This window comes from Myotis nattereri, assembly GCF_964212035.1.
Source record: "Myotis nattereri genome assembly, chromosome: 12".
Classification (NCBI taxonomy): Eukaryota; Metazoa; Chordata; class Mammalia; order Chiroptera; family Vespertilionidae; genus Myotis; species Myotis nattereri.
In genome coordinates, this window is record NC_138087.1 from 71,102,616 (window position 1) to 71,114,742 (window position 12,127).

The 12,127-nt window shown below is 48.2% G+C and overlaps 1 protein-coding gene across 2 annotated transcripts in view; it reads left to right on the top strand.

Moving 5' to 3' along the window:
* The window catches only part of ASTN2 (astrotactin 2), a gene marked incomplete at its 5' end in the record, with an annotated part of 643,478 nt that overhangs the window by 319,244 nt on the left and 312,107 nt on the right, over positions 1-12,127 (top strand). For both annotated transcript variants that reach the window (XM_081102944.1, XM_081102945.1), the window contains one exon: positions 976-1,126. In XM_081102944.1, coding sequence (XP_080959070.1) covers positions 976-1,126 — 151 coding nt within the window. The remainder of the gene's footprint in view (positions 1-975; positions 1,127-12,127) is intronic.

Genomic DNA, 12,127 nt, shown 5'->3' on the forward strand with positions numbered 1-12,127 from the left:
CAGAGGGTGGCCCAGGACATCACCAACAGTTCTCAGGACCTCTGCTTGCTACGTGCACATGTACAGGCATCTCCCTCTCACAGATCTGGATTCTATGGGTCACATGTCGTGGAAGAGCACAGTGTCTCTTCTCATGGCCCATGGGCCCCTTTATTCTCTCCTGCAATGGTGGGCATCTTAGATAGTCCAGTGCTAGAATATTCCTTGCCTGGACCTTTCTCAGGAAAACAGACTCCGGAAACTTCCATCTGTATCTCTCATCTAATAGAATTCTGGAAGAGCCATGAATCATGGTGCCTCGTCCAGTTGTATCTCTTGGGAACCTCATTTGGGAGCAGTCATGCTTTTGCCTAGAATCCCATGACCTTTCCCACATCCATTGTTACCAGTCTTGATGGTGTGACTTGTACACAATATTTGTGGCTTGGCTTTTACAGGCTGTGTAATTGGGGCTAAGTCCCACCCCTTACATCGTTTTGATATATATCCACAAAGTCAGAATAGTAGGAGTGTGCCCATTTTGAAGAGTTACCCTGGGAGGTCTGGAATCTGTAGAAACATAAATTATGGACATTAAAGAGTTAGGCAGTGGGAGGAGCTTGGCACAAACTCCCGTTCTGCCCAATTGTGAGCTGGTGGTCGTCAGTAAGACACTTCTTCACCTTCCTCAGCCACCGTTTCCTATTGGTTGAGTGGAATTTGGATGCCTCCCTCCCAAAATTATGAAGATTCATGAAATAAAGGCTACAAAGTTCCAAGTACAACCTTATTTCTCACAGTTAGACACACGTCATATCATAGGATGATAAACCTATTGGATTATTTTGTTTCTCTTGTTTTCTTTTTAGAAAGGTTTTTGTATCATTTTCTTGATTATACATATAATAAATGATATTAAAGGTAATGCACAGATTTTTAAAAATCTATCGATCCAGATGTGTCTGGGGTTTAACCATCATCCCCTTTCTCTCCAAGGGAAGAAGCGATGCTGTCCACCTACTTTGAAACCATCAATGACCTGCTGTCCTCCTTTGGGCCGGTTCGCGACTGCTCTCGGAACAATGGGGGCTGCACTCGAAACTTCAAGTGCGTGTCTGACCGCCGGGTGGACTCCTCGGGCTGTGTGGTAAGTGCCCATTGACTCATGAACATGATGGTAGCCTGAGGCGCCAAGGCTGCCTGCGGGAGGCCCCTCCCTGTGAGGGGAGCCGGTCAAGGAGGATCACACTACTCACCACTCCTACCTCTGTGGCCTCAGCACACCAGCTGCCTCAGTTTCCTCATCTGTAAAGTGGGACAATTAAACCTACCCTGTAGAATTATTGAGAGAATGAAGTAAGATGTTAGAACTTGAGTCCCCAGTATACAATAGGTCCTTGAAAGCTCTTGGCTTCGGGAAGCTTGCAGCTCATTTGGGAATGGGGTTGGGGGGTAGGGCATGGCACGTCTTATCTCTAATAGCACGATGAGAGGCAAGTCAAGGCAATGTCCAGAAGAGAAAGTTTTAGTTGAGACTCAGGTTTGTAGAAGGCTTCCTGGGGAAGCTGGAGTTGGAACTGGTTTCAAAAGATGGGCCCCTGCCCTGGCCAGTGTGGCTCAGTTGGTTGGACATCATCCTGTGCACCAAAAGGTTGCTGGTTCGATTCCCAGCTAGGGCACATGCCCCAGTTGGGGGCTTAATCCCAGTAGGGGGCCGTGCAGAAGGCAGTTGATCAATGTTATGCTCTCACATCGATGTTTCTCTCTTCTCCCTTCCTCTCTCTCTAAAAATCAATAAACTCTTATTTTTTAAAAAAAACATAGAGGGTCATTTACATTAGGGAAAGAGCAGGGCTGGCTAACGTGTGACGAAAGGATGGTGAATGTGTAGTATGGAGCTTCGTTTAGTATCTAATGTGGGATAAGGACACAGAAGAAGACATGTGTGGCCTATAGAAGAGGATGTCAAACTGGATGATTTTCCCCCATAGGAATGCCCTAGGCAGCTTATGGAAAATGTGTGCGTGAGGAATGTGGATGCTACAGAGGGGAGTAGGTCCCAAGATTTTAACAATTTAATGGGTGTATGTGCATGTCGGGGAGGCAGGGGCTGCCTCGGTAGCATCGCCCTGCAGGCTGAACTCCTACCCTGGCATTCAGGCCCTTTTTAGACCTGGCCCCCTTTATGTCCTTTTACACTAGAGCAGTGGTGCTCAACCTTCTGGCCCTTTAAATACAGTTCCTCATGTTGTGACCCAACCATAAAATTATTTTCGTTGCTACTTCATAACTGTAATGTTGCTACTGTTATGAACCATAATGTAAATATCTGATATGCAGGATGTTCTTAGGCGACCCCTGTGAAAGGGTCGTTCAACCGCGACAGGGGTCGCGACCCACAGGTTGAGAACCGCTGCACTAGAGCCAAATGGAGCTAATTAGAGGTCGTTCTCTGAACAGATACATGCCCGTTTACTGCCTCAGAGCCTTTGCTCGGGCTGTGTTGTTGCTGTTGTTGTTGCTGTTGTTGTTTTGTTTTGTTTTTGAGGGGTTGTTACCTGAAGTGCATTGCTCTCCCTGCCCATTTTATTTAGCAAACAAGTAGACTTCTTTCTGGATTCGTCTCCTTTATGAAGCCTTTCCCATCCTGGCTTGGAGAAGGGGCCATGCTCTTTGAATCATCATCGCTGTTCTCTGTGCTGACATCTGTTCTGTCACCTGTGATGATTTATTGCACAGCCTGGCTCTTTGCAAGTTTATCTCACTCGACAAGCTGAGGGAAACCCATGAAATCTGTTGATTCAGCTCAGCGCCCCAATAGTGCCCATCTCAGCAAGTGAGAAGGAAAGAAAGGAAGAAGGACAGGAAGGGAGGGATGGGCCCAGGAATGGAAGTTCCTGCTCTGCACTAGGCTCTTGGGAGGTGGGTTCCTAAGGTGCCGACACAACAGCTGGCAACTAGACTGGCCAGGAGACCAACATAGAGAAGCTTCTAGAGAATGAGATAATGCAGTGCAACTGTATTTGAGACTCAAAGATCCAACGTGCCTTCAGAAGTGGATGGGCAATTGGGGATTTTATTGATTAGAATTCTTGGGATTGTAAAAGAAAGAAACTCAATGCTAACTAGTTTAGGCAAAAAAAAAAAAAAGAGGAACTATATTGAAATGGAAGTTGAGGCTCAATAGGCTTGAGAGGCTCAACCAGTGTCATTGGGATCCCTCTTGTTCTCTTAGCTCTGCTTTCCTCGGCACCTTGTCCTTCTCGGACCAATCAGTGCATCCTGCAGGACAAGAACATCTCCAAGTTCCTCCTAAAGTCACGGGATTCCTCATAAAGTCATGGACCAGCTTGATTCTCAGCCCTTCCCTGTACCAATCACTGTGGTCAGGGGGAAGGATGGGGTCAACCCAGAACCAGTCATTCCTGGGGCTTGGGCCAAGTGGCCACTGCACCTAAAATATGAGGTAGTGAGTCGGGGGGAAGGCATAGACTCTCCAGGAAAAGCAGGGTGCTAGCAGCAGAATGAGGGGCTGTGGATGCATCAGCAGCTGTGTCCTGCAGACTATTGCAACCCAACCCTTCACTTTGCATATTGGAAAGGTGAGGCCCAGTGTGAGAGAGGAGGGTTTGGCTGAGTCTCAGAGCTAGTCAGTAGGCAAACACAAGGATGGTGTTGTCTCCAGAACAAGAGGCCGACATTTCTGAAAAGGTTAAGTTGTCTGTCTCTTTTCCCTTTTCCCATCAGTTCTCTTTTCCTGAACTAATTAAGCTCCTGCTTGAGGTTCAATGTCCCAGAAGAATGAAGCCTCAGAATGTGGAGGTGTGTATTTGGGGGGGGGGGGGGGAAGAATTGTCTTTTTTTCCTCTCATTAATGTAAACTGGAAAGATGAGGAGATAAAGAGCGGGGGGGGGGGGGGGGGAAGAACATTCAGTCCCTGGAGGTGAAGAGAAAATTCCACAGTCTGATGAGGTTGTCAAAGACCTTCCTCACTAGATTAAGGGTCTAATGTTGAAGCTGCAACTTCAGGGCTCGATGGCTGTAAGGCAGGCTTTCTCTCCGCGACTTCAGAGGAGATGGATGGATACCAGCTTTCACACTGAAATGTAACATCTCTCTCATTTCTCTGCAGGCTCTTCATCATGCCTGCAAAGAGAGACTTTTTCTGACAGCCCCTCTTTTAATAACATCCATATGGCAAAACAATGCTTTATATTTTTAGAGCACATTTAGAGTTCCCAAGGCATGTCCACACCCAGGACAAACCTGGACAGTAGCTTCCCTCACCCATGTGGGAAGCAAACGGACTTTTCAAGGCTGGAATGGGATGGAGGCCCAATGACATGTCTTCGATATTATTCCTAGTGCCAGAAGAAGAATATTGGGTTGCTCTCCTGTGGAGCTGAGAGGAGGTGGCAGCAGAGAACATTAGAAGGAAGGCTGGTTTGGGTGAATTGGGCTTACGCGCTGATGTGGCCATTGGAGAGCTTTATAATCCATGGTGACCTCATTAGCCTCTGTTTATTAATTGATTAAAAAGGAAGCAATTGCTGTTGAACTCATAGGTTTCCTGCAAAATCAAAGAGTATAACTGCAAACGATTTGGGATTTTCCAAGTGCCATTTATGTGTGCGATGATAGAACCTCAATTGCTGATGTTTTTTATTTTCTGGATATGATATTTGGGACCACAAAAATTCAGGAACACGCCATATTTAATTTTTTTAATGTTTCTGTAACTGAATTTCATTTTTGTTTTGCTCCATTCATTAGTAGTAGAAACTTAATTCCAGTCAGTTTATAGGTTTCCTGCTTCCTCCTTCTTCCTAAACATCCAAGTTGAAGGGGCACCTGTTGTGTGCCTAAGGCACGGAGGTCAGGGGGATGCTTTGCACTGGACCGCCACCTCTCAGTCCTGGTACCTGCTGTCTCCTCTGGCCCTGGGCCACCACTCTTTTCTCTCTCTTGTCAGTCCCCCCCCCCCTTTCCCATGTGATGTACAGGTGCGTGTTCCATTCCGGCATCTGCTGCCGTGTTCTGTGCATCCCTGCCACAGGTCATTTGAGTCCAGCTGGCTGAACTCATCACATGGCTTCTCCACCCTACGGGAGCCTGAGGCAAGTCCAGCAGCTCTCCCACACCACCCTGAGGCCAGGATCTGAGGGGAGCTGGCTGGAGGCCTCCTGACCCAGACAGACCATTTATAGGTGCCTGCTTTTATGGCAGGGACGGCACAGGACCATGCTTGCCATCCACCAGATACTACCTGGCAGGAGAGGTGCAGATCCCCTTTGCCTTCAGATCCCTTAAACACACGTGATTTTCTTCTTTAAAAATCCTCTTCTTTCCTCATCCTCTTCTTTCCACATCCTCCTCTTTGCCTGGAGGGAATAGAGCATAGGGTGTCTTTTAAGCATATTCACCAGCATTTACAAGGCCATCCTGTTTGACTTTTAACATTCCTCTCTTCCCCCAGCTCAAATGATCCTTCTGTTACAGATCAGATTCTTTTATTTTTTATTATTATTATTATTATTATTATTATTTTACCTTCTAATTAGACTTCAACTTCTTAAACCCAATTTTTTTTAAATGACTTCTTTGCTTGATTTCCTGGTTCTGCCGTGGTCCTCTCGTATGCAGTTGCCCAAATTGGAGAGGGTCATAGAGTGTGTGGTAGGCAGAAGAATGGCTCCCCGAAGCATGTCCACATCCTAATGCCTGGAACCTGTGAATACATCAAGGGGGGGAATTAAATTCACATTTGGAATTAAAGCTGCTGATAAAGTGATTTTAAAGAGAGAGATTGTCCTGAATTTTGAGGTGGGCGCAGTAGAATCACAGGATCCTGAAAGGTGGAGGAGGGAGGCGGCAGGAGTTCAGAGCGGTGCCCTGTTGCTGGCTTTGAAGGTGGAGGAAGGGGGTACATGCTAAGGAAAGTCTCTAGACGCTGGAAAAAGCAAGACTGGAACCCCCACAAAACCTCCAGAAAAGGAATGCAGTTCTGCAAACACCTTGCTTTTAGCCCAGGGAGACTTTTAAGCTATGAAACTGTAGGATAATGAATTTGTGTTGTCTTAAACTGCCAGTTCATGGTAATTTGTTACAACAGCGAAAGAAAACCGATGCAGGGCGAATGAGACTATGGAAAGGGAGGGTGATGCAGGAGATGCTACATGAGGAATTATCCTGTTCTTTCAGTTTTCACTTGTTTCCAGGGAGACACTCGCCTCCTGACCAGGCAGGGTGGAGGAAGTGACAGTGAGCAAAGCGTCAGAAGAGGGAGGGAGACTTGCGTTCCGCTACAAGGTGCTGAAGAGTAGAAAACTGTTATCTATTAGGAATGGTATCAACCTGACAAACGCAATTACATCAGCGAGGCGGTTTAAAAAGTCAGCTATGTTTTCCCTTATTGTGTGTGGCAGAATAAACATCGCAAAGTTGTAGTCAAGATAGAGGACAAAACCAAAGAAAACTGTAAGCACTTCATCACGGCATGATGCTGAGGACAGTTCCACCTTCTGTGTCGCCGCTGCCCCGGAAGCTTGTCACTCAAGCTGTTCCTCTGAGTTATCCTGGTTTCCGGGCTCGGGAAGGGGCCCTTTGATGGACTCAACCCCAGGCGATCAAGTGAAATAAATGCCAATTCACAGCTCTTCTCCCCCCCTCCCCCCTCCCCCCTCCCCCCTCCCCCCGCTTCCTTCCAATGATCTATGGTTGCATAGCAAACTGGCCCCAAATTCAGTGGCTTAAAACAACTAGTTTCTTTTGCTCACAGTTGTGTGGGTCAGGAATATGGGAAGGGCTTAGCTGGTGGTTGGCCTCTGGTCCAGGACAGGTGGGGTACCTGAGGCTGGGGGGTTTGAGTCCGTGAGAGCCCGTTCACTTACCTGTCTGGGGGTGGGGCTGGGGCTGGGGCTGGCAGCCAGCCGTGGATTCAGGCTGTGTTGGACCTCAGCTGGGGCTGTCAACTCCAGTGCCTGCCCATGGCCTCTGCATTTGGCTTGGGCATCTCACACCAGGGAGGCTGGATGTGCAAAGGAAGCATCCCAAGCTTGAGTCTTCCAAGGGCCTAGGCAGGGGCCTCAGGGCTTCTTAGCACGGGTTTCAGATGTCCCAGAACATCATTCCTACCACCTTCCATCGGTCAGACAGGCCATTAGGTCAGCTCAGATCCAAGGGAGGAAACAGTACTTGGCCTGTCCATAGGAATTGTGTGGCCGTCTGTCATCTACCCATTTACCTACAGCGTGAACTCTCAGACCAAAGCTGCCCCCTCAGGAAGGGAGCCTGGAGAAGCCCTATCCAGGCCAGCACCTCTCCCCTTATACATTCAGGGAGACAAAGGCCTGACGAGATGCCGGAATCACTCAGGTTCCTGTAGGAAGCAGTGGTCCAATCAAGATTTGATCCCAAGGCCCTTCCTCCTCCCAGTTGCACCTTCCTACAGTTTTGGCCATAGAGCATCAGCCAAGGCAGCATCCCAAAGATCTGTTTAGTGTGCAGGATCGCGAATGGATAAAAAGAGACAAAACCAAGAGCCCCGCCTTGTTTTATAGGCTAGTTCCCAAGACGAGATGCACTTCAGCGGGGCTGCGGTTGTAACCTGGCACAAATCACTGGGTATTTGCACAAGAATACCCAATAGGACTGGCAGGAGTGGTGTGGAGAAGGGAGGTGGCGGTAGGAAAGACCAGGCACTCACTAAGCACCGACTGTATGCCAGTTCCCTTATGTTCACGGCAGCAAATGCTTGTAACTATACTCCTAGATGGGGATCATTATATCCATTTCACAAGAGAGAAAAGCTAGTCATAGAAGAGCAATCATCCACACAGTGCCAGTGCCAGGCATGATTCTAAGTGCATTGCTTATTTCAGCCAATTTAATTCTCACAGTCATCCTCTGAGCTAGGTTTTAAGACTGTCTCCACTTGGTACGTGAGAAAAACGAAACTGTCTGGCGGAAAAAGAGGGGCTGTGAAGATGCATAGAGGAAGGAGGGGCCCAGTGAGCCGGTCGAGGTCTTCATAGAAAGGGCAGTGGGAGGTGCGGGGGTTGGCACCCTGGCCGGGTCCTAGGGAGCGCTGGTGCCTTTGGGGGCAGGGGTGTGTCTAGTGGCAGTTCTAGTCCTATCTCTGGGTTCCAGACCAGTCCCACTCCGTTCCATCCTCTCGTCACCCAGCCACATTCTCACCTGCTCTTCTCCCTCTTGTTCGCTTTCCATTTGACCTAAAATGCCACCTGGCCTCCTTATGGAAAAACTCAAGGACCCCTGGTTGCCCAGAGATGCTGAGAGGCAACAAAAAAAACCTGCCTTTTAAAAAGTCAAGATGCCTAAAGACATGAATTTTCATTTGTTATAGGTCAGGCGCCTCTTGGCACTGCTCAGCAGGAGGCAAAACCTGGAACCTGGCTTATTTTAGGAGAGAGGCGGGTCCTCTCCATCTCTTCTTCTCCCGCCTTTAATGACTCAATTGGACTATAATGAAAGGAAACAGAACTCCAGAGGGGCAGGGAAGGCGGGGCGAGGAGGGGCCGCAGAGTGAGGAGTCACTTTGAAGCACAGCCCAGGCACTGCTGACCTGGAAAACCCAACCCCATCCGCAGGGCGGGTGGAGCAGGGCTGAGCCTGGGTGGGTCTGGCCCCTGGGAACTGGTTCTTCCTCCCCAGCAACAGACTCTCAGAGCTCAGCCCATCCCTGCCGGTCAGCGACAGGGGTGTGATGGATGCACAGCACAACCAGGGCGGGCTGTGCCAAAGTCCAAAACAGCAGGAGTGGTGCTGGCCACATTTTCTCCCCTCCTCCCACCCACCCCACCCCCACCCCCCCCCAAAGAAAAAAATCTTTAGAAATATGCAAAGTCAGGAGGCAAAGCATCTTTAGGGAAACTCAGAGATTCCTGGATTGGGAATGAGTATTTAAAGGGTGGACCATCTCCCTTATGGTGTCTGCATCCCAAATGCCCTCAAGTCCTGAGTCAGAGAATTCTCCATATACACCTTCATCCGCAACACCAGCACTGATATTAGCATTGATAGCATTAGGGAGCTGATGCTATTGATGAACAAATCAATGCTACCACCAATATCAGCGCTAGTAGTACTGATGGAGATAGATAATGGAGCTTCCGAAGGCCTGTGATGTGCCAGGCCCTGGGATACATGCTCTGAACAGCATCACCTTGAATCCTCAGGGCCACCTTATGAGACAGGCACTGTTATCACTCCTCTGTTGTCCACGAGGAAACGGGTTAGAAAGCGCAAGAAACTTGCCCACATCCGACCAGCCGGGTAAAGGCAGAGCAGGTATTCAAAGCTGTCTAATCCCAAAGCCCGTTCTCCTAACTCATCAGATGTCAGCTTCCACCAGCTGCGTGTGGTTCACCAGGACAAAGTGAACGTCCCCAGTGTCAGGGACATCAAGGGAGGGGGCACTTCTCTCTCTCCAGCCTCCTTCAGTGTCCAGGATTCCTTCCCCCTCCTCTGCATCCAGGAACCTGGAGGAAGGATGAATGTGAGCCCTAGGCAGTTTGGCTCAGTGGATGGAGTGTCGGCCTGCAGACGGAAGGGTCCCGGGTTCGATTCCTGTCAAGGGCACTTACTTTGGTTGCAGGCTGGATCCCCAGAATGTTGATGTTTGACGTTTCTCTCTGTGTGTCTCTCCTCCTCCTTTCCACTCTCTCTGGAAACCAGTGGGAAAATATCCTCTGGTGAGGATTAATTAAAAAAAAAAAAAAAAAAAGAGGATGACTATGGGGAAAGGGGGTGGGGATGGTTAGAAAAGAAGGAAATGGAATGGTGCCCATTGACTCAGTGCTTGCACACAAGGCTCTGGGGGTGAAAAGGAGGAGTTGTCCCTCAGGGGAGCTCTGTGCTTGCATCTTTCCTTTGTAAACTTCCAGGTGGGTGGCGGCAGGGGAGGGTAGGTTTCTAAGATGATGTGTGGCATTCTCATCAAGCCTATGCACCCTTTTGTGATATGACGTATTTTTTTTTTTTTATTCTTTGTGTGACATTTGAAGCCTTCTTTATTCCAACCTCCCTCGTTTAATTTCTTTGGGACCTGCGTTTGCTGGTTCTGATGGCATTTCTGGTCAGCTGGTCTGACTGTGTGGAAGTCATTCTCTGTTAAAGTCAGGGAGCAGCCCCCACCCTTCCAAAGTAATAGGTTTCACCCATGGATTCCTGGAAAAAAGGACGGGAAGGAGAGGAGCCCCCTGGAGGCAGGGCTGGGAGCTGCGGCCGGGTTCTGCAGCCTGTGGGCTGCAATCCTGGGATGAAGGACTTCGGAGCAGGTGCTAGCCATTCTGGGAGATGGTACCCTAGAACCAGAGAAGCAGTTTGGGACCAGCCTTGGGAGGGGACAAAGTCCCTTTCGATTCCTGAAACCTATGACCTCATCAATATATATTCTGAAAGGGCAGTTATTTTCTCCCACCATCGCCTTTGCCTCCAGGAGGTCAGTATCCTGTTTATAGCACAGTTCCTGGCATTAGAGAACCCTGGACAGAGTTTGGGCTCTGTCATTCACTAGCCGTGTGGCTTTGGGACAAATCACTCAAGGCCTCTGGTCTCGGGTTCCTGTTGCGCTACATGGGTTAATAAAAGCTGACAGACTGCTATTCGTACTCACTGAGATGATGCAGACAGAAGGGGCCGGCACCTGCCCTGAAGCAGGCAGGGAACTGGGGAGCTGTTAGTCCCCTTCTCTGATGTTTCCTGCTGGGATCTTGATGGTGATGGTGGTGGAGGTGGCGATGAGAGCTGAGATGGTCTGAGTGCTCATTGTGGTCCAGCACCTCTGAGATGGGTCTCACTGTTATACCCCTGTTCTGCCAGGTGGGGAAACTGAGGCAGAGACAACTTAAGTAACTCACTGAGGCCCGCATACCTCCTACGTTCTAGAGCAGGACTGAAAGCCATGCTGCCAGAGGCCAGAACCCTCATCTAGGGCACATTCTTCATAACGTCGTTTGCAGTGGTTGCCTATATTCTATGGACAGGAATATACCATTGTTTACTTTGTGTTAGTGATAGACATGTTGAGTGTTTCTAACTTTATCCATTTTAAACAAGGTGGCTCTGAGCAGAAGGTGTTGAGATATTTGTATATTTAGGATAGATGTCTACAGGGACAGTTTCCCCATTGTGTTGTGTTCCACATGTGGGAGAAGGTGTGAGATGGAATTTTTTAAAAATATATATATATTTTTTATTTATTTCAGAGAGGAAGGGAGAGGGGGAGAGAGAGAGAGGAACATCAATGATGAGAGAGAATCATCGATTGGCTGCCTCCTTCCTGTTCCCAACCATGGACTGAGCCTAGAACCTGGGCATGTGCCCTGACCCAGAATCCAATCGTGACCTCTGGGTTCATAGGGTCACACTCAACCACTGAGCCACACCAGCTGGGCTTTTTTTTTTTTTTTCTTAACAGGCTATGGGGTTTGGCCAAACAAGTCCTTGGGAAAGAGGAATGATAAAATAAAAGTGGTCATTTAGGGGGTGGAGACTGGTGAATTGTGCACTATGCGATACGAGTGGGAGAGAGTCCAAACGCAGAGGGTCAGTCAGCAGAGAGGGGCAAAGAAGAGGCAGGCGATGGGCGGGGTCAGACCCAGCACCTCCAAGGTTCTCGGGGGATGTGCCCAGTGCTGTGAGCACAGAGCCCATAGCTGCTGGAATGCTGATAATTAGACACTTTTCTTCTTCGCTTTCTTTTGCTGTTGTTCAGTAACCCGTGCTCATTGTAAAATAAAATAAAACAAATTCAAACACTGCTGAAATGTATAAACCAAGGTCCTATTTCTCTACTACTCACTCACGTTAGAAATAACTTTGTCACACACACTTTGGTTTATATATTTCTTGCTCTACATTTTACCCCTCTGCATTTGCAAATATACATGAGAATATACATATATATATATATATATATATATATGTTTAGAAATGGAAGCATAACGTTGTGTTTTTTGCAGGCACCTTTCTATATCAGAGCTGCATGTCTTTGTACATGATTTTCAAGGAGTATTTCCTTTTTTTTTTTTTTCTTTTTTAAAGAGAACCGGCTCCCTATCTTGATCTTAACAATATGTAAGCTTCTTTCCTTATGTAGAAAATAAAGATGAGCAGATGGAGCCC